The sequence below is a fragment of the Hyla sarda genome, chromosome 1 (assembly GCF_029499605.1).
Source record: "Hyla sarda isolate aHylSar1 chromosome 1, aHylSar1.hap1, whole genome shotgun sequence".
NCBI classification, from domain to species: Eukaryota; Metazoa; Chordata; class Amphibia; order Anura; family Hylidae; genus Hyla; species Hyla sarda.
In genome coordinates this window covers 190,761,529-190,785,498 of record NC_079189.1, presented here as the reverse complement: position 1 = coordinate 190,785,498, position 23,970 = coordinate 190,761,529, and the positions used below count along the sequence as shown (strand labels likewise).

The window sequence follows — 23,970 nt, the reverse complement described above, 5'->3', positions numbered from 1 at the left end:
ATATTTAAAGAGGAACATTGTCTGCTATCCTAGATTAACAAAATAACTAAACAACTAAACCTAAAGCTTATCCCATCATAAAGTCTCAGACACATGGTTGTGTAATGGCTCTGTACAAGTTTTCAGTAGTATGGAGCCACAATGCGGCACCCATAAAAGTCTATGGGGACCTCCAATACAGCTCTGTTATTTTTCTCTTGGATCACATAGTTTTTTCTCTTGGATCACATAATATGTTATGGAGATATTCTCCCCTAGAAGCTTAGCAGAATATTTCACATTGCCTAAAGCTCTATAGTATGGAACCGTATCAAATCAGCTGTGTGCACTATGCCTTAAAGGGGTACTCTGCCGAAAAACATCTTATCCCATATCCAAAGTATAGGGGTAAGATGTCTGATCGCGGGGATCCCGCCGCTGGGCACCCCGCGATCTCTGGGCCGGCAGCCCCCTCTATTCATGTCTACGGGAGGGGATGTGATGGCTGTAGTCACCAGTCATTTGGGATGGAGCAGAATTTGCTCTGTGCACAGATGACTGGGTTGCTGTGCTGAAAATCAAGGGGGTCCCCAGCGGCGATATCCTCACCAACAGACATCTTATCCTCTATCCTTTGGATAGGGGATAAGATGTTTTTTTTGGCAGAGTACCCCTTTAAGTTTGAAAAAAAGTACGTAGCTGTTTCTGGGGATTTTTTTCTTCTTTACCTGTAATATCATAGATGAACACTAAAGTCTCTTTGCTTACAGCTAATGGAATGGATGTAACTGCACTGGAACAGATATATGATTCATTGTAAGGTCAATGACCCTTTAGGGTGTATTCACACGGGAGAGCATCCGCAGCATATTTGATGATGCAGATGCACTGTCGGCACACAGAATTACGGCAGAGCGAGCTCCCTACTGCTGCTGCTGTAGCTCTGTGTGTCTGCTCGTGACTGAGAAAATCCCGCAAGTAATCATGAGCGGACACACAGAGCTATGGCAGCAGCAGGGAGCTCGCTTTGCCGTAACTGTGTGTGTTCCGGCAGTGCATCTGCAGCGTCAAATGCGCTACTGTGTGAATACACTCAACTCTATGTCATGTTAAGAGCTCAACTGTGAAGGAGGCATTATCGAGCTGAAGCCTTCTTCCCCACCCCTCTCTAATTTGACTGATTGACTTTCAGGGCTTAGCTTACAGCACTGATCCTATGTTAATCAATCAAGACAAGGAGGAGGGGGAAAGGGAGGAGACATGGATGCCTCCTTGACACTTCCAAATGACATAGTGCTGACAGATTTACTTTAAAGGGCTTGTTTATCCTGGACAACTAAGATCACAGCTTCCACCTTTAAATAAGGGGGATTTCAATGTAAATAGTTTAGTTTAAGTGAAAACTACATGTACCACAGATGCAGCCTAAATGGCTGCTATGAAGTCTGTTAAAAGAAGATCTGGTCTCAAGATGGTCTTATTGCCCTACCCTATAGACAGTGTGTTCTTTACAAGCAATGCTAGTATACAGAAGAAGGGTGGCATATATTTTCTCTCCCACATTAAATAGGAAGTAAAAAAATGGGACTAAGTTCCAGGTCCCCCTTTGATTAGGATCGGTATGGAAATTGTGGCAAGAACCAGCATTATGTACATATATGGTCTCAGCCTTCCTCTATGAATGCTCTTGTACAATGCATATGATGAACATAGAGCAGAAGGCATGCCAACATGATTTGCCTGCTATACACTTAGCAATTATTGGTGTACAATTAGTAATTATTCCTATTCATAATTTAATAATCTACCAAAATAAATATAATATAATTCAAATATAAAAATCAATAGGTCTAGTGTTATAGAATGAATTTAGAACAAATAATTATATTATAGAAAATCTGAAATAATTGGGAAAAATTTTAACCCATTAACAAACATTTAATAGGACAAAGCCTCTAAAACACTGATTCTCTAAATTTTAATACATTCATAGTTTAGCAAAGGCTACAATTCATAAATACTTTCATCAATAGGGACCCTATGCCCTCTCTGAAAGTTTATGGTGTTAGAAGAGTAAAAGTAAATTCATGCTAACCTTGTACATTGCATGCTATAGTAAATGTCTGTTATTCTGAAAACAAAAAAAGAAAGTATAGATTAACACAGAGCTAAATAAAAGAACAAAACACATTCATCTACCATACAATTCTCAACAAACTGCAGGACAAGCAAATTTTACAAGAACGTAAAATTCCATTCTGCAAGGATTGCTCTATGTTTAATGAGGATGCTCAGTGCAGTATAAGAATTAAATAGGGTGAACATCCTTCCACTGACTTTCACAAAAATATAACATGCGGCTCAATTACTACAAAATACTTAGATTTCTAGGTTGAAATAAGATTTTTTTGTGTGCAAGTCTAACTTCTTTTAATAAGAGCATACCCCTATGCAGAACTAAACAACACCAATTTAAGATAGGAATATTACGATAGTGCTCTGAATGGATAGATACTAGTTAAACTTAAGGAAGTACAGTATTCTCATTTCAAAAAGTTTTACTCTATCAAAAGCATAGGGGATAACTAGCTGATGGGTCGGTGACCACCCACTAAGACCCCCACTGATCCCCAAAATGGTGGACAATCATCCTTTGAAATAATGGAGAGGCAGTGTGCAATCAACAAAGTACGGAAGCCACATGAAGAATCAATGGATGCTGGGGCACAATTTTGCTGCATTTTCTGGATTGGTGGGTCACAGTCAGACTGCCTCTAATCCACTAGTTATTCCCTATTCTGTAGTTAGAGGATAACTTGCACAGAAATAATAATACCCTTTTAACAAGGCAAAGGAAAGGAGTTTAAAGGAGTACTCCAGGAAAAAACTTTTTTTTATATATCAACTGGCTCCAGAAAGTTAAACAGATTTGTAAATTACTTCTATTAAAAAATCTTAATCCTTTCAATAATTATCAGGTGCTGAAGTTGAGTTGTTGTTTTCTGTCTGGCAACAGTGCTCTCTGCTGACATCTCTGCTTGTCTCGGGAACTGCACAGAGTAGAAGAGGTTTGCTATGGGGATTTGCTTCTAAACTGGGCGGTTCCCGAGACACGTGTCATCAGAGAGCACTTAGATAGAAAAGAACAACTCAACTTCATCTACTCATAAGTACTGAAAGGAGTAAGATTTTTTAATAGAAGTAATTTACAAATCTGTTTAACTTTCTGGAGCCAGTTGATATATAAAAAAAAGTTTTTTTTCCTGGATAACCCCTTTAGGAGCAGGAAGATGTAGCTGATTTGTTTAAGATAATGACAAGGGATGTATCAAAATGTTGGCTACCAAATTGTGTGGCTTACAGAAGGGGGCATGGCTTGCGGGTAAAATGCCACTGAGCGGTCTGAACAAGACCTTAAAGGGTTAAGGTTGTTTACCAAAATGTTACATGTGAATATTATGGATTGCCAATAAAAATTCTTTAACCCCTTCATGACCCAGCCCATTTTCACCTTCAGGACCTGGGCATTTTTTGAAAATCTGACCACTGTCACTTTAAACATTAATAACTCTGGAATGCTTTTACCTATCATTCTGATTCCGAGACTGTTTTTTCGTGACATATTCTACTTTATGCTATGGGTAAAATTTCACTGATATTTGCATCCTTTCTTGGTAAAAAATCTAAAAATTTCACGAAAATTTTGCATTTTTCTAACTTTGAAAGTCTCTGCTTGTAAGGAAAATGGATATTCCAAATAAATTACATATTGATTCACATATACAATATGTTTGCTTAAAAAAAATTGACAAGTTTTTACTTTTGGAAGACACCAGAGGGCTTCAAAGTTCCGCAGCAATTTTCCAATTTTTCAAAATCGTACTTTTCCAGGGACCAGTTCAGGTTGGAAGTGGGTTTTAAGGGTCTTCATATTAGAAATACCCCATAAATGACCCCATTATAAAAACTGCACCCCCCAAAGTATTCAAAATGACATTCAGTAAGTGTTTTAACCCTTTAGGTGTTTCACAGGAATAGCAGCAAAGTGAAGGAGAAAATTCAAAATCTTCATTTTTTACACTCGCATGTTCTTGTACACCCAATTTTTGAATTTTTACAAGGGATAAAAGGAGAGAAATCACCCTAAAATTTGTAACCCAATTTCTTTCGAGTAAGGAAATACCTCATATGCATATGTCAAGTGTTCTGCGGGCGCAGTAGAGGGCGCAGAAGGGAAGGAGCGACAAGGTGATTTTGCAGAGAGAGTTTTTCTGAAAGGGTTTTTGGGGGGCATGTCCCATTTAGGAAGCCCCTATGGTGGCAGAACAGTGGACCCCCCACATGTGACCCCATTTTGGAAACTACACCCCTCATGGAATTTAATAAGGGGTGCAGTGAGCATTTACACCCCACTGGCGTTTGACAGATATTTGACAGTTATTTTTCATTTTCACAGACCACTGTTCCAAAAATCTGTCATACGCCAGTGGAGTGTAAATGCTCACTGCACCCCTTATTACATTCCGTGAGGGATGTAGTTTCCAAAATAGGGTCACATATGGATATTTATTGTTTTGCGTTTGTCAGAACTGCTGTAACAATCAGCCACCCCTGTGCAAATCACCTCAAATGTACATGGTGCACTCTCCCTTCTGGGTTTTGTTGTGCGGCCCCAGAGCACTTTGCGCCCACATATGGGGTATCTCCGTACTCGGGAGAAATTGCATTACAAATTTTGAGGGTCTTTTTTCCCTTTTACCTCTTGTGAAAATGAAAAGTATAGGGCAACACCAGCATATCAGTGTAAAAAATTAATTTTTTTACACTAACATGCTGGTGTAGACCCCAACTTCACCTTTTCATAAGGTGTTAAAGAAGAAAAAAGCCCCCCAAAATTTGTAAGGCAATTTCTCCCGAGTACGGAGATACCCCATATGTGTCCCAAAACTGTTGCCCTGAAATACGACAGGGCTCCAAAGTGAGAGAGCGCCATGCGCATTTGAGGCCTAAATTAGGGATTTGCATAGGGGTGGACATAGGGGTATTCTATGCCAATGATTCCCAAACAGGGTGCCTCCAGCTGTTGCAAAACTCCCAGCATGCCCGGACAGTCAATGACTGTCCGGCAATACTGGGAGTTGTTATTTTGCAACAGCTGGAGGCTCCGTTTTGGAAACAGTAGCGTACCAGACGTTTTTCATTTTTTTGGGGGAGGGGGGCTGTGTAGGGGTATGTGTATATGTAGTGTTTTTTTATTTTAGGTTAGTGTTAGTGTAGTGTAGTGTTTTTAGGGTACAGTCACATGGGCAGAGGTTCACAGCAAGTTTGCCGCTGGGAGTTTGAGCTGCAGCGCAAAATTTGCGCCATCTCAAACTTGCAGCACTCACTGTAAACCTCCGCACATGTGAGTGTACCCTGTACATTCACATTGGGGGGAGGGGGCAAACATCCAGTTGTTGCAAACTCCGAGTATGCCCTTTGGCTGTCCGTGCATGCTGGGAGTTGTAGTTTTGCAACAGCTGGAGGCACACTGGTTTGGAAACACTAAGTTAAGTAATAAACTTTCAAGTGTTTTGCAACCAAACTTAGTGTTTCCAAACCAGCGCCTCCAGCTGTTGCAAAACTACAACTCCCAGCAAGCACTGACAGACCAGGCATGCTGGAAGTTGTAGTTCGGCAATATCTGAAGGATCAGATGTTGCAGAACTACAACTTCCAGCATGCTTGGGCAGTCTGGTATGCTGGGAGTTGTAGTTTTGCAACATCTGGAGGTCCACAGTTTGGAGACCACTGTATAATGGTCTCCAATCTGTGCTCTTCCAGATGTTACAGAACTACAACTCCCAGCATGCCTGGACAGACTGAGCATGCTGAGATTTGTAGTTTTGCAACATCTGGAAGAGCACAGATTGGAGACCATTATACAGTGGTCTCCAAACTGTGGACCTCCAGATGTTGCAAAGCCAAAGGCTGTCTGGGCATGCTGGGAGTTGCAGTTTTGAAACTCCCAGAGGCAGCGGTGAGATCGCTTTACAGCGATCTCACTGCTGCCAATGAAGATGCCGCACTGCTGCCGGAAACTCACCGCCGGGACGCACCACCGCCGCTCGCACTGGGACAGCTCGGGACACCGCATGGCCGGGTAAGTGACGCCGGGGGACGGGTAAGGGACACTTAGTAGAGCGGTGTGTGTCCCGATCCCCGTGATCCGGACTCACACACCGCGCTGCTAAGTATTCTGATAGCGAAACGCTGCTATCAGCTAGTCAGATTTGACTAGCTGATGGCAGCGATCGCTGGGGGGGGATGAAACCCCCCGTGGTCGCATGGTAAGATGGCTGGGTATCAGTGATAGCCACCATCTTACCAGGCACTGCGGGATGCCGCGAGTAGCGGCAAAAATGTTCATGACATACCTGGTACGTCATGGGTCGGGAACACCTTCCCACTCATGACGTACAGGTATGTCATAGGTCGGGAAGGGGTTAAGCATCTAAACTAAGAAATGTCAAGTTTACTCAAGTCTGATACTTTATGGAATAGAATCTTACTTGTGCCAATTATGTACCAGGAATGCAGTGTATTATTTCTGTCTGATGCACAGGGAAGAGAGAATCCTGCACTCTAATATCTCTAAATTACACCCTCAGAAGCAGCAGAAGAATTGGGACAATTATAGAGCAGTACAGAACAGTGTAAACTGTGAATACTGCACTGGGTTGAAATCAACCACTCACTATAAGCTCCAGCAGTCTGTAGGTGTCTGTTTGCTTTTCTTGTTTTACCTGACTCCATGAGAAATATTAGGATATAAATGTTTATCGCTGTTATATTACTGTGCTTGGTTCCTTAGCCTTCATTGATGTAATACCAGAGAACCCCTTTAATGTTAAATCAGTGTGGAGACTTTAAGTTAAACTTTTTTAATTGGAGCAGCATTATGTGCTATGAATACAGGTGTCCAACCAAATGTTCTTCACTACAGAGGTTATATCCAATTTTAATAAACTGATCCTGGTTTTATTAAACATTGAGGCATCTTTCTACTCGATGATTTAAGGTAACATTTATAAAATGTCAGGAATTAATTTTTTCAATGTTGCTGGAATTTAAAGCATCTGTGCAAAAATGCTACCAACTTTTTATATTATAGACTGTTCTTTAGGCCTCGGCCAGTAGGGTATACAGTGGTAGAAAACTTCACTTTTAATTCATATATTTTTAAATAGCTGATATGTATACTTAACACACACTATTTATCTTAGCCGCCATCAGTACCACATTAAATAACTGAAGAGTAACTATTCACATTATATAGTACAGAAGGATGGTTTACCTTCTCTAAAACCAGGTACGGCCGACCACCACAGCCAAGAAATGGTCCCTAATAATTAACGGCAAAGGGAACGCATAGGACCTACATTACAATGGACACGTAACTACAAAATCTCACACACTCTAAACAATATGGGATAGTCCAATGAAACTAATAAGGCTTGAATGTACTGGTACACAGACAAGGGGCAGTGCAATGCAGTTATGTGATCTGTGATGGCAATATAAATCCAAAACATGTACAATACTATTTTGTGAAAATGTATACACAATAAGAATGTGTATTGGTGTTTAATGGCAAGGAAATGTATACTTGTATTGTTGTATTGCTGCTTAATGAAATAAATATTGTGAAATTATGATATGACTGTATCAAGCACTAAAGTACCGAAATTAGACAAATATGTATTTGGCTGATGATCAGTTTTGCACTTCAAAGCATGAGAATAGAAATCATATAATGTGAGTATGCGGATTGGCACCTGATACTATTAAACAGTACTGGATTTAGAGAAGGTAAACCGTCCTTCTGTACTATATAATGTGAATAGTTACTTTTCAGTTATTTAAAGGAGTACTCCAGTGCAACATAACTTATCCGCTATCGAAAGCATAGGGGATAAGCTAGAGATCGCACGGGGTCTGAGCGCTGGGGCCCCCAGGATCTCCTGGAAGGGGCCGTGGCAGTCTGCAGGAAGTGCAGTTTCGCCCCCAGCAGAAAGCCGTGACAGACACGCCCCCTCCATGTATCTCTATGGGGTACATGGAGGGGGTGTGTCGGCTGCTGTATCATGCGGGGACGGAACGCCCCCTTTCCAGCATACTGATGCAGACCCGTCCAGGAGATCCCGGGCGTCCCCAGCGCTCGGACCCCCATCAATCTATAATTTATCCCCCATCCTTCAGATAGGGGATAAGTAATATTGCACTAGAGATGTCCTTTAATGTGGTACTGGTGGCGGCTAAGATGAATAGTGTGTGTTAAGTATAGATATCAGCTATTAAAATATATATATATATATATATATATATATATGTATTAAAAGTGAAGTTTTAAACTGAAGTCTGAAAGGTTCTCTAAGTATAATATTGTTTGAATACAAGTGTGGGGGACCTATACACAAATATTAGATACTTGTTATCCTTCAGTGACTTTACAGTGGTATACCATTGTTTAGTTTTTATTTTAACTGTATGAAAACAATTTTATTTTTTTTTTACTTTGGCCAAATTCTGATATATACCATTGTAGGTATCTGTACAGTTATATGTTAGAAGTCTTCTAATATGGTATGCCAGGAGTGTGATTTAAGCAGAGCCTTATATGTGGCTATATGTTCCTGTGCAGCATATTGTTGATTCCTCCGTGACAGTATGCCTTTAATGGTGAGAGAAAACATACTACTAGCCTGAGAGCCTTCCAGCAACAAAGGGATTATTAATATTTAAACGTCAAAAGCGCGGACCTCCCCCACTGCATGAACTCTAGTGCTTGGATGCATGTGTAGCCTTTTATCACTTTCTTTGTTTTGTATTACTGCAAAATACAACGGGAGAACTCAGTGAATTCATGACTGTGGGACAACATTGCATACCTTATGGAATAGGTAGTGAGACCTATGTCAACAGTAGACAGACAAACAGATATATAGATTATGTTGGTGAGAATCTGACCATTTATCACCATTATAACTTCACTAGTACAAGATTTCTGTTAGATATAGAAATGCTTTAAATATGTCAGCTACTATGAATGGAAATAATAGTACTTTAAGATATGTTGGAAGGTAACACAGATGTGAAGATTGGGAGGTGGACCCCCACACTAAGCTTTAGCATCATGTTAGTGATCTCCAGCTATATGAATAGGCAATGCCTTTAAATCATTAGCATGTTCTATAACATCTATTACCCACATATATGAATGTCATGGAGGTGATTATGAAGGTATCCGCTTTGCGAGTTTACAGCACATTCTCCAACAACCGAAAGGTATAGACAGGCACGTAAAATTATTACAATGTGAAGCAAATTGGATTGGAAACTAAAAGCTCTGGGCCCTTTAGGTCTTAACGATAGAAATGATCTTCGCTCATTCCTATGATATTGCCAGATAGAGACATTTCCTTAGTTTTTACTATATATAAATGTTTTTATATGCTATGTATATCCTTGGTGTTGGGTAACTCCTCCCCTTTCTCCCATATATACCTGGCTAGTGAATCCAAAGGATCAGGAACCGGAAGATGCGTCAGTGACGCAAAACGGTGCTATTGTTCCAGTGATACGCTCCGGCTCCAGGCTTGGAGCTGCCTTCCCTCCCTGCACCCGGGTGATTTCTGTTTTTGTATATTGACATTATGCAATAAAGTCTGGATTTTACACTACAGCATGGTGAGTGCAGACATGCTTTTTTCCTCTTCTGGATATTATTTGTGGAATTGCTGGTTTTACTAGAGTGTAGCACCCCATACACTGTTCACCGGTATTCCCTTCACCTGTGCTACATTGAGGCTACCATTACGAGTATTGCAGTGCCCATCCTCCTACTCTTGTACTTGGAGATTCTGATGAGAGCACACATACACAATTAGAAGCCAACATGGAAGATATTCCAGAAAATAGTACTATGGACACTTCTGTTAAAACAGGGAGGGAAGAAGCAGGAGCATATTTTTTTATCTTGCAATTCACTGGATGAGCCACAAACGCTCAGTACAAACATTGGGGGAAAAAGAAACCTGTATATTTTAGACAATTAAATCTTTGCCAGAGTATATGAAATGCAATAGAGTCCCAAGAGGACTACGTTCCTATAAACTACCATCACAGTTCCATGATGACCCCACCTTTGTAGAACAGTGGAAAAATGTACATTTGAGGCATGCCTTGGAGTTGCAGAAAAAAATTAAAAGGATTATGAAACTGTTACAACAGACCTGTTATGAACCAAGTCAGAATAAAAAAAAAAAACGCATCTCTGCAGCACAATATAATGCAAAATACAAAATAGAATAAAAGAAATGAAAAGGGACAAATACATCAGAGACAGAAAAGATTTCGACATAGGAAAAAAAAATTCATGGAAATCAGAGAATTATAAATCCAACAATAACAATAGCAATAAATACCAACCATCAAGCAAAAAAGCAAAACCCAAGAAAAGTACCAATTTTTTCATCTCTGAATCAGATACGTCTGACGAACCTGGTCCAAACACAAACAAGCCATCAACATCTGCCGCCCCTTTAGGAGGAAAATCAGAAGGGGAAAGAAAGAGAAAATCGCAACATGTGGACACAGCCAAGGAAAGCGAAGAGCGTCTCATGGTACCAGTAACTTCTCCTACTAATGTGGTAAACCTAACTAACATAGAACTTCCTAACACCTGCCAATGTGTTCTTGAAAAGGGTTTACATTTCGGGTTGAATGAACCTTGTAGAGAGAAGCGTTTCAAGGTTGATCTATTGAAATCCTTGAGGAAGATCGGCCTCAAAAGGTTCTTTAACCCCTTAAGGATGCAGGGTTTTTCCGTTTTTGCACTTTCGCTTTTCCCTCCTTACCTTTTAAAAATCATAACCCTTTCAATTTTGCACCTAAAAATCCATATGATGGCTTATTTTTTGCGCCACCAATTCTACAATGTAATGACATCAGTCATTTTACCCAAAAATCTATGGTGAAACAAAAAAATAATAATAATAATAATTGTGTGACAAAATTGAAGAAAAATACGCAATTTTGTAAGTTTGGGGGGTTTCCGTTTCAATGCAGTAAAAATGACACCTTCTCTTTATTCTGTATGTCCAAATGATTAAAATGATACCCTACTTATATAGGTTTGATTTTGTTGTACTTCTGGAAAAAATCATAACTACATGCACAAAAATTCATATGTTTAAAATTGTCATTTCCTGATCCCTATAACTTTTTTATTTTTATGTGTATGGGGCGGTATGTGGGCTCATTTTCTGTGCCATGATCTGACGTTTTCAGTGGTACTGACTTTTTGATAGCTTTTTATTCATTTTTCATTATATAAAAAGTGACCAAAAATATGCCATTTTGTCCTTTGGAATTTTTTGGCGCGTACGCCCTTGACCATGCGGTTTAATGAACGATATTTTTTTTACGGTTCAGACATCGGACACGCGGCCATACCACTTATATTACACTTATACCACTTATATATCTTTATTATGGTTACATATTTTTTATATGGAATTTGGGGAAATGGGGGTGATTTAAACTTTTAACCCGTACAGGGCCTAGGGCGTATGTATACGCCTTCTGTACCTGGGTCTTAAGGATCCAGGGCGTACCTGTACGCCTGTAGGAATTTCTGTCCCCGCCGCGCGCCGGGCGGGGACCGGGCCGGGGTGACTGCTAATATCGATCAGCAGGCACCCCATGCAAATGCCCAGGGGGGTCATCAGACCCCCCCATGTCGGCGATCGGCGCAAATCGCAAGTGAATTCACACTTGCGATTTGCGCTGATTCCGGCTCATGCGGGTCTATGGTGACCCGGAATATAAGGGGGATCGCAGTTGTCTAAGACACCCACGATCCCCCTCTAGCGATAGGAGTGCCACCCCTCCTATCTCTGCTATTGGTGGTCTAGACGCGACCACCAATAGCAGATCAGGGGCGGGGGGGTTTACTTTCGTTTTCCCCGTTCTGCCCACCCACAATAGGTGGGGCAGAACGGGGAAACGACGGGGACTGAAAGCCGAAGATCCACTTACCCGTCGGTGGAAGCTGCAGGACGGGATCGGCGGCGGTGATCGGTGCAGGCGGCATGTCGTGCAGCAGAAGAGGACGGCTCCCTGGATCCGACGGAAGCCGGTAAGTTGCCTAGCAACATCTAGAGGGCTACAGTCTGAGACTGTAGCCCTCCAGATGTTGCAAAACTACAACTCCCAGCATGCCCAGACAGCTGCTGGGCATGGTGGGAGATGCAGTTTTGCAACAGCTGGAGGTCTACAGTTTAGAGACCACTGCACAGTGATCTCTATACGGTAGCACTCTAGATCTTGCAAAACTACAACTCCTAGCATGCCCACATAGCTGTTTGCGGTCTGTGCATGCTGGAATTTGTAGTTTTGCAACATCTGGAGGTCCACAGTTTGGAGATCAAAGTGCAGTGGTCTCTATCTGTAGCCCTCCAGATGTTGCTAAACTGCAAATCCCAGCATGCCGAAACAGCTGTCTCGGCATGCTGGGAGTTGTAGTTGCGATCCCTCCAGCTGTTGCATAACTAGATCTCCCAGCATGCCCTTCGGCGAACAGTACATGCTGGGAGTTATAGTTTTGCAACAGCTATAGGCACACTGGTTGGAAAATACTGAGTTAGGTAACAGAACCTAACTGAAGGTTTTCCAACCAGCTGTTGCAAAACTACAACTCCCAGCATGCACGGTCTTTCAGTACATGCTGGGAGTTGTAGTTTTGAAACAGCTGGAGGTTTACCCCCCCCCCCCATGTGAACGTACAGGGTACATTCACACGGGCGGGTTTACAGTAAGTTTCGCCGCAGCGCAATTTTCTAGCGGGAAGCTCACTGTAAGCCTGCGCCCGTGTGAATGTACCCTAAAAACACTACACTACACTAACACATAATAAAGGGTAAAACACTACATAAACACCCCCTTACACTGTCCCCCCAATAAAAATGAAAAATGTATTGTACGGCAGTGTTTCCAAAACGGAGCCTCCAGCTGTTGCAAAACAACAACTCCCAGCATTTCCGGACAGCCACTGACTGTTCAGGCATGCTGGGAGTTTAGCAACAGCTGGAGACACCCTGTTTGGGAAACACTGGCATAGAATACCCCTATGTCCACCCCTATGCAATCCCTAATTTAGTCCTCAAATGCGTATGGCGCTCTCTCACTTCAGAGCCCTGTCGTATTTCAAGGAAACAGTTTAGGGCCACATATGGGGTATCTCCGTAATCGGGAGAAATTGCGTTACAATTTTTTTGGGGCTTTTTCTCCTTTTACCCCTTATGAATAGGAAAAGTTGGGGGCTACACCAGCCTGCAGCCTGTCAGTGTAAAAAAATTTAAAATTTTACACTAACATGCTGGTTTTTTATTTTCACAAGTGTTAAAAAAGGCCCCCAAAATTTGTAACACTATTTCTCCTGAGTACAGAAATACCCCATATGTGGGCGTAAAATGCTCTGCGGGCGCATAACAAGGCTCAAGAGTGAGAGCGCACTATGTACATTTGAGGCCTAAATTGGTGATTTGCACAGGGGTTGCTGATTTTACAGCGGTTCTGACATAAACGCAAAAAAATAAATACCCACATGTGACCCCATTTTGGAAACTACACCCCTCACGGAAAGTAACAAGGGGTATAGTGAGCCTTTACACCCCACAGGTGTTTGACAAATTTTCATTAAAGTTGGATGGAAAAAAAAATTCACAAAAATGCTGGTGTTACCTTAAATTTGTCATTTTCACAAGGAAAAAAGCCCCCCAAAATTTGTAACCCCATTTTTTCTGAGTAAGAAAATACCCCATATGTGGATGTAAAGTGCTCGGCGGGCGAACTACAATGCTCAGAAGAGAAGGAGCACCATTGGGATTTTGAAGATAAAATTTGTCCGGAATTGAAGGCTACGTGTGTTTACAAAGCCCCCATAGAGCCAGAACAATGGACACATATGCCCCACATATGACCCAATTTTGGAAACTACACCCCTCACGTAATGTAATAAGTGATACAGTGAGCATTTGACCGATTTTTGGAACAGTGGTCCGTGAAAATGAAAAATGTAATTTTTCATTTGCACAGCCCACTGTTCCAAAGATCTGTCAAACACCAGTGGGGTATAAATACTCACTGCACTCCTTATTAAATTCTGTGGGTGGTGTAGTTTCCAAAACGGGGTCACGTGGGGGGTCCACTGTTCTGGCACCACGGGGGGGCTTTGTAACTGCACATGGCCCCCGACTTCTATTCCAACCAAATTCTGTCTTCAAAAGCTCAATGGTGCTCCTTCTCTTCTGAGCATTGTAGTGCGCCAGCAGATCACTTGATGTCCACACATTGGGTATTTCCATACTCAGAAGAAATGGGGTGACAAATTTTGGGGGTCATTTTCTCCTATTACCCCTTGTAAAAATATAAAATGTGGGGGAAAACCAGCAATTTAGTGAAATTATTTTTTTTTTCATTTACACATCCGACTTTAGCAAAAAGTCGTCAAACACCTGTGAGGTTTTAAGGCTCACTGTACCCCTTGATGTGTTCCTTGAGGAGTGTAGTTTCTAAAATAGTATGCCATGTAGGTTTTTTTTTGCTGTTCTGGCACCATAGGGGCTTCCTAAATGCGACATGCCCTCCAAAAACCATTTCAGCTAAATTCGCTTTTCAAAAGCCAAATGTGACTCCTTCTCTTCTGAGCATTGTAGTGCGCCAGCAGAGCACTTGACGTCCACACTTGGGTTATTTCCATACTCAGAAGAGATGGGGTTACAAATTTTGGGGGGCATTTTGTCCTATTATTCCTTGTAAAAATTTAAAATTTTGGGGAAAACTAGCATTTTATTGGGAACAAAAAAAAATCATTTACACATCCAACTTTAACAAAAAGTCGTCAAACACCTGTTGGGTGTTAAGGCTCACTGGACCCCTTGTTACGTGCCTTGAGGGGTGTAGTTTCAAAAATAGTATGCCATGTGTTTTTTTTTTTTGCTGTTCTGGCACCACAGGGGCTCCCTAAATGCGACATGCCCCACAAAAACCATTTCAGAAAAACTCACTCTCCAAAATCCCATTGTCGCTCCTTCCCTTATGAGCCCTCTACTACGCCCGCCGTACACTTGATATACACATATGAGGTATTTCCTTACTCGAGAGAAATTGGGCTACACATTTTAGGAAGATTTCTCTCCTTTTTACCCCTTGTAAAAATTCAAAAACTGGGTCTACAAGAACATGCCAGTGTAAAAAATGAAGATTTTGAATTTTCGCCTTCAATTTGCTGCTATTCCTGTGAAACACCTAAAGGGTTAACAAACTTTTTGAATGTCATTTTGAATACTTTGGGGGGTGCAGTTTTTATAATGGGGTCATTTGTGGGGCATTTCTAATATGAAAGCCCTTCAAATCCACTTCAAAACAGAACTGGTCCCTGAAAAATTTTGATTTTGAAAATTTTGTGAAAAATTGGAAAATTGCTGCTGAACTTTGAAGCCCTCTGTTGTCTTCCAAAAGTAAAAACATGTCAACGTTATGATGCAATCATGAAGTAGACATGTTGTATATGTGAATCAATATATAATTTATTTGGAATATTCATTTTCCTTATAAGCAGAGAGCTTCAAAGTTAAAAAAAATGCTACATTTTTCAATTTTTTCATCAAATTTTGGAATTTTTCACCAAGAAACGATGCAAGTATCGACAAAATTTTACCACTAACGTAAAGTAGAATATGTCACGAAAAAACAATCTCGAAATCAGAATGAGAGGTAAAAGCATCCCAGAGTTATTAATGCTTAAAGTGACAGTGGTCAGATGTGCAAAAAATGGCCGGGTCCTACAGTGAAAATTGGCTGGGTTCTTAAGGGGTTAATAAGGATGGGGTTAATGGGTGTTTTTAAACTTTTTAGTAAACTTTTTTTCTAACACTTTTAGTCCCCTTAGGGGACTTTTAGGAGGAATCATTAGATTCCTCATACAGATCAATGTGGTTTCATAGAACCACATTGATCTGTGTGCTCTGCACTCTATTGATAAAGCCTCGATTGAAAGCGGTGATCTAAAGGGTTAATAGCCGGCCTCGGCAATCGCCGCATGGCGGCTATTTACGCCGGCCCCCAGCTACAGTAATGAGATGGTAGCCAGCCGGTATGATGCAGGCTCGAGTCGGGAGCCCGCGTCATATGACGGTTGGTTCTCAGGACAACCGGTTAAGGTTACACAAAGCAAAAATGAAAATATAAATAAAAACAGCACTGGTGATGCAGAAAAAATAAAAAAGAGGGTGAAATTCCTTGTAAACTAGGCTTCCCTATAGTCAAAGGGTTTGATGAGGAGGACAATAGAAGCCACTCCAGGTAGCTCGACAAAGCCTCGGTCGCTGACCTGATCTCCACCACAATGAGGCATCCAGGGGGGCTTTTTGAGCTACCTTGAGTGGCTCATATCCCCTTTACTCCCTGCTATACCATCTTTTGTTTGGGATACCAGTGATCTATTAGGTGTACTAGACGATCATTTGGCAGGATCCCTACAATCTGGTATCATTGGATGTTGAAAGTCTATACACCCACATCAATTGGGATGCGGGTGTACGGGCTATGTCTCGTTTTCTTTCCTAACTCTATGGAGTTCATTGGATTCATTACTGAAGCATTAAGCTTTGTGTTGGGTACAAGCAGATACACGGGATCCCCTACACGCTAGCCAATATTTATCTGGCAATTTTCGAACAGATGCATGTCCACACTTTCAGGAACCCCTTCACCTGATGTGTGAAGCTATTCCTGTGTGAAGAACTTCTCATCCCCAATAGATTTAAAAAGAAAAAACTAGAAAGAGATAAATTTTTTCCTTTGATAATAGTCCCATGAACAGAATAATAAAAAATGCTATATTGTCCAACTGGTTTATGTTAGAACAAGACCCCTTGATTACTGATACAGCAAAAAATAAACCTATAATAACCTTCAGAAAAAAAAGAAAGATTCATGATTACCGTATATACTCGAGTATAAGCCGTTCCGAATATAAGCCAAGGCCTCTAATTTCACCCCAAAAACCTAGGAAAAGTTATTGACTCGACTATAAGCTTAGGGTGGGAAATACATCATCCCCCCCTGTCATCATCCAGACCCCCGTCATTAACACCCCTTCATCATCACCCTATCATTATCACCCTGTCATTATCACCCTCGTCAATATCACCCCGTCATTATCACCCTTGTCATCATCACCCTGTCATTATCACCCCGTCATCATCACCCTGTCATTATCACCCTGTCATTATCACCCCGTCATCATCACCGTCATTATCACCCTCGTCATCATCCCCCTCGTCATTATTATCACCCGTCATTATCATCACTGCCTGTCAATCCCTACGTCATCATCCAGACCCCCCTTTTGTTTTCTACTCACCTCCCCAGTTGTTGCTTTCTCCGTGGGAAGGAAGGGTGAGCTGGTCCGTGTCGTCCATCTTCACCAGGAGGCCCTCTTCTCCGCTCCGGGCCGGCCATGGATTAGTGACGTTGCACTGACGACAACGCGCAGGGATGTCTGTGCGCAGAAGACGTCCGTGGCATCCCTGTGCATGAACGTCCCTGTGCGGTGGCATCAATGCAGCGTCAATAGTTCGGGGCCGGCTCGGAGTGGAGAAGAGGGCCTCCAGTTGAAGATGGACAGCCCGGAACGACTAACCCTCCCCACCAGACGGTCCCTGCAGCATAGATGGCTTATACTCGAGTATATACGGTACATAAAAAAAGACAAACAAGAAAGGATAGGCTTCAATTCAGACTGGCTCAGAAAAAGTATACCTCACAGTAGTTTTCCCTGCGGACACTGCAATTATTGCAAGTATATCCTCAGGAAAAAACACTTTCAGCTAGGCTGCTATACATTATGTGTAAATCAATTTATTTCCTGCAGATCACAATTCATTGTTTAATTTGTAAATGCCGGCATTTCTATGTGGGAAAAGCGAAGAGCAACCTAAATGTCAGATTCCGCGAGCACATTTATTCTTTGTGCACTAAAATACGTGCTACGTGTTTTATTACCCACATAGATGAATGTTATGGATGTGATTATGAAGGTATCCGCTTTGCGGGTTTACAGCACATTCCCCAAAAACTGCAAGGTATAGACAGGCATGTAAAATTATTACAATGTGAAGCAAATTGGATTAGGAAACTAAAAGCTCTGGGCCCTTTAGGTCTTAACGATAGAAATTATCTTAGCTCATTCCTATGATATTGCAAGATAGAGACATTTCCTTTGTTTTTTCTATATATAAATATTTTTATATGCTATGTATATCCTTGGTGTTGGGTCACTCCTCCCCTTTCTCCCATATATACCTGGCTAGTGAATCCAAAGGATCAGGAACCGGAAGATGCGTCAGTGACTTGAAATGGTGCTGTTGTTCCAGTGATACACTCCGGCTCCAGGCTTGGAGCTGCCTCCCCTCTGTGATTTCTGTTTTTTGTATATTGACATTACTGCAATAAGGTCCGGATTTTACACTGCAGTATGGTGAGTGCACACATGCTTTTTCCCTCTTCTGGATATTAGATATAATTCCATCATTATTTAGGTACTACTACTACTCCCAGCATGGAACAATCTATGTTCCATGTTGGGAGTTGTAGTACCTGCACTAAGAGACAGATCGCACCCGATGTCTCTCCTGACACCCGCTGCGATTGTCCTTTATAATCGGGAGAAGCAGGTGGCACGCAGCACCTCTCCTCTCTCCTGCCCTACACTGTACTCCGGTGCAGATCATTTAACTCCCTTCCCTAATAAAAGTTTGAATCACCTCCCTTTTCCCATTTAAAAAAGAAACTGTGTAAATAAAAATAAACATATGTGGTATCGCCGCATGCGGAAATTTCCGATTTATAAAAATATATCGTTAATTAAACCGCACAGTCAATGGCATACGCGCAAAGAAAATCTGTAGCGTATTTTTGGTCACTTTTTATATCATGAAAAAATGAATAAAAAGCGATCAAAAAGTCTGATTATTACAAAAAGCCCCATACCCCCCGTACGCAGAAAAATAAAAAAGTTATATGGGTCAGAAGATGACAATTTTAAACGTGTAAATTTTTGTGCAAGTAGTTATGATTTTTTCCAAAATCAAACCTATATAAGTAAGGTATCATTTTAATCATATGGACCTACAGAATAAGGATAATGTGTCATGTTTAGTGTTGAGCGGCATAGGCCATATTCGAATTTGCGAATATTCGCGAATATATGGACGAATATTCGTCATATATTCGCGAATATTCGCATATTCGTAATATTCTCGTTTTATTTTCGCATGTGCGAAAAGTCGCGTATGCGAAAATTAACATAAGTGAAAATTAGCATATACAAAATTAACATAAGAAAAATTTGCATATGCGAAAATTCGCACACCAGTCTCACACAGTAGTATTATAGCCTTCTTTACACCACACAAGCTGGAAGCAGAGAGGGATGATCACTGTGATGTGTACTGTGAAAAAAATTATAATAATAAAAAAAAAACGAATATTCGTAATTACAAATATATAGTGCTATATATGCGATATTCGCGAATAAAATTTGCATTGCGAATATTCGCGAGCAACACTAGTCATGTTTACCGAAAAATGTACTGTATAGAAACGGAAGCCCCCAAAAGCGAAAAAAGGGCGCTTTTTCTTAAATTTTATCACACAATGATTTTTTTCCGTTTCGCCATAGATTTTTGGGTAAAATGACATTACAAAGTAGAATTAGTGGCGCAAAAAATAAGCCATCATATGGACTTTTAGGTGCAAAATTTAAAGAATTATGATTTTTTAAAGGTAAGGAGGAAAAAACGAAAGTGCAAAGACGAAAAAACCCTGTGTCCTTAAGGGGTTAATAATAAAAAGTTTCACAAAATGAATAAAAAAATATATATATTATGTTTACAATTACATGGCCACTTTATCCATTTTGAATATTGCGGCTACATTTTTGTGTCCCTAACCGCTCACATAAATTGGTCCCTGATTGAAAATCAATAAAAGTTTTGTTCTAAAAATATAAATTTTGTTCCATACAATTTTTTCCATCCCTTCTGCATAAATTTTTTTTTTGGTACCCAACAAAATTCGCAAAAAAACACCCATAGGGAAACTGCCAAAGGGGCCAAAAATGCAATTTCAACACAAAGCTAAAAACACCAGAAAAAAATGCCAGAAAAAATGCCAAAATGCTGAGAGTTCAGTGGCAGTTTTACTGGTCGGTTTTTAGCCTAAAAAATGCTAGGACAAAACCTTGGTGGAATTCTAGCTTAAGAGTGCGTTCACACGCTATTACCAGCAGCGGGTTGCCCGCTGCGGGAATACCGCTGCAAGTTTCGCTACCATTGATTTAAATGGGTCCACAGACAGTCCGCAATAGTTTCAGATTTGCGGACTGTCCACGGACCCATATCAATGGTAATATAATTTGCAGCTGGTTTCCCACAGCAGGAAACTCGCTGCTAGCTACTAGTGTGTGAACGCACCCTCATAGTGGTATATATTGCTCAAATGAAGCACCCTTTTAGCTTGTTTCTTGAAAACACATGATCTAAAAATGGCTTATGTCAAACCCATCCCTTTTGGGAATGTGGAACCAGAAGTGGAACTGACACAGAGAATTAAAAAAAAACATTTAATGGAAATATTTTCAGCATTTTCTGCATTTTGAATCCTTTCCAGTTTTTTTCTTAAAAAATACTGACTGAAATAATATGTTTGACCCCACCCTAAAGCTTATATTTTTTATAGCAAAGAATATTTCATAAGTTACACACTACCACTCCAGCACAAGCTCTTTTGGTTTTGACAACAAGCTTAAAGGGGTACTCTGCTGCTCAGCATTTGGAACAAACTCTTCTGTATGCTGGAACTGGCACTGGGAGCTCGTGACGTCATAGCCCTGCCCCCTCATGACGTCACGTCCAACCCCTTCAATACAAGTCTATGAAAGGGGGCGTGGCAGCCATCATGTCCCCTCCCATAGACTTGCATTTAGGGGGGGCGTGACACCATGAGGGGGCGGGGCAATGACATCACAAGCTCCCGACGCCAGCTCCAGCGTTCGAAACAGTTTATTTCAAACGCTGAGCAGCGGAGTACCCCTTTAAAGGGGTACTCCAGGGAAGTTTATAAAAATAAAAATGTCCCAAAGCAACCACAATACCTGTTCTGTGTCCCCTGTAGTTATCCATGTGGTTTTGGCAGCTCTTTTGGCCCCTGATGTCTCCTAAATACTTTTTTCTTGTTTGCAGCACAGACTAGAACTCCCAGAAGTCAGTGCAGCTCTATGTAATGGCTGCCAGACAACTGCTTTCCCTATCAGTGTGAATGCTTAAACTGCAGTTCACACACTGTACAGGTCATTTCTTTCAGACTATCCTTCACCCAGCAATAAATCATGCTGTGCTTTGAATGGCAGCAGTCAGTGATTAGATCTTCAGCAGAAAAACAGCAGCTATGTGCTCAGTTGTGACTGAGAATCTTCACTGCTTTTCTCTCACGGCTCACAAGCTACTCACACAGAGAGGGGGAGGGGAGGTGTGGCTGTACAGCCCGAGCTCTAGACCAGAAAGAAATCATAAGGTGGTGTTGTCTTGTAGGGAGGGGGCTAGGTCTCATTGAGGAGACAAGGTGGATCTGAAAATTACATTTTTCACTCACTCCCTGAATGTAAGTGACAGCTGAAAGAGGGAAACTGCTCTATGTAGCTATTGAATGATATTTAGGCAAATACATAACTTTGGTGAGAGTGAAAGGATGTGCTATGGATTTATGGAGTACCCCTTTAGAGGGAGTTTCCAGGAAAAAAACATATTTTTTATATGCCACATTCTGCAGTCTTCCGGTACCCCCTGCAGTCTTCTTCTTACACCTTCCAATGACATTTAATGCCCACTCAGCCAATCAAGGGACAAAGATGGCAGTTCCTGCCAGAACAAAACCTCATAGACAGGAGGAAGAAAAGGACCACAGCAGGAGCAGGAAGATGGGAAGCAGGAGAGGTAAGCATGCGGGCTTTACCCAGTGCACATGGAGGCATACAACAAAAACCCTGTTTACACCAATGACAACATTAAATAGATAGATTAAATAGATATTTGTAGTGTTTTTCAATCTGTTGCCACTCACTGGCCGCCAAAAACATACCAGTGAATGGCCGAGAAGCGGGCAAATGCTCATTTGTCAACTGATTGCATCTTTTATCAGAACATTAATATCATCATTTGTCAGCACATCTCATATAAACAGGAGAAACGGTGCTAACTCTATGAGGGGACAGGCTGAAACACACGACATCAAGAATGAATATTTGTTCAATCCCTTCCTGATAATTGACAAGTGAAAATAAAAGGTCCCTTATTAATATATTATATTAGTTATGCCATTCAGTGCAGTATTGATTTACTTGAGATTAATTGCACTATTCATTTTTACTGGTTCATTTTTTATCGGTTGATGACTAGTGCTGCATATATACGGTGCTGCTGTCTGGGCCAGTGCTATATATTTACATAAGCTGTGCTTGCTTCATAGAAGGTGAGTGATGGCTGCTATCAGCAGCCTGTACTGACAGGCAATGACCATCATCAGCAATCAAGTAGATGCTAGTTATTAAAGGGGTTATCTAGGAATAGAAAAACACAGCTAATTTATTTCAAAAACCGCTCCCCGTCTGTTTCCAGGTTGGGTGTGGTATTACAACTTGGCTCCATTCACTTCAGTGGAACTGAACTGCAGAACCACACTCAACCTGGAGACAGACGGGGAGCAGTTTTGAAAGAAATTAGCTCTGTTTTTCTATTCCTGGATAACTTCTTTAATCTCTAAAATGCAATGATTGAGGCATTTTGAAGGTTCTGCCTGTGTCATTTCTCCACTTAGCACCCCCACAATCTGACAGCATAGGGGGCCAATTGGTTTACATGGCAGCTGGAGGCCTTCCGAAGGCCACAGGCCGATCTACTGCCCAATGCATATCATCGCCCAATGAGCGATCATATGCAATTGCATAGCATTGAACAGTATAAGCATTCCAATTATTGCTTATATTAGTCTATTAGTCCCTTATGGGGACTTAAAAAGTGTGACTAAAATAATACTAACAAAAAAAGAACTACTCCCCTTTTTCTATTCAAATAAAAATAAACATATTTGGTATTGCCATGTGCAGAATTGTCTGACTTATTAAAATATAACATTATTGTTCCTTTGCAGTGAATGTGTGGTAAACATAAAAATCTAATTGTAACCCTCCAGATGTTGCAAAACTACAATTCCCAGCATGCCCAGACAGTCAGTGCATGCTGAAAGTTGTAGTTTTGCAACATCTGGAGGGCCACAGTTTGGAGACCACTACACAGTGGTCTCCAAACTGTGGCCCTCCAGATGTTGCAAAACTACAACTCTCAGCATGCCTGGACAGTCTAGGCATGCTTGGAGTTGTAGTTTTGCAACATCTTGAGGGCTACATTTTGGAGACAACTACTTAGCGGTCTCCAAACTGTTCTTCCCCAGTTGTTGCATAACTTCAACTCATATCCTTTTGGCTGTCAGTTCATGCTGGGAGTTGTAGTTTTGCAACAGCTGTAGGCACACTGGTTGGGAAACACTGAGCTAGAGTCTGTTTCCTAACTCAGTGATTCCAACCCGTGTGCCTCCAGCTGTTGCAAAACTACAACTCCCAGAATGCACTGGCAGACCGTACATGCTGGGAGTTGTAGTTTTGCAACAGCTGGAGGCACAGGGGATGGAATCACTGAGCTAAAGTCTGTTTCCTAACGTAGTGGTTTCCCACCAGTTTGCCTACAGCTGTTGCAAAACTACAACTCCCAACATGTACGGTCTGCCAGTGCATGCTGGGAGTTGTAGTTGTGCAACAACTGAAGGTTTGGG

At 41.3% G+C, this 23,970-nt stretch overlaps 1 protein-coding gene across 2 annotated transcripts in view; it reads right to left on the bottom strand.

Annotated features, from left to right (window-relative positions):
- CXXC4 (CXXC finger protein 4) overlaps positions 1-23,970 on the bottom strand; it is a 183,527-nt gene that overhangs the window by 4,846 nt on the left and 154,711 nt on the right. The window contains exon 3 of one of the 2 annotated variants that reach the window (XM_056566231.1): positions 2,075-2,110. The exons of the other annotated variant lie outside the window; for it this stretch is intronic. Coding sequence (XP_056422206.1) covers positions 2,090-2,110 — 21 coding nt within the window. The 3' untranslated portion in view covers positions 2,075-2,089. The remainder of the gene's footprint in view (positions 1-2,074; positions 2,111-23,970) is intronic. 2 annotated transcript variants of the gene reach the window in all.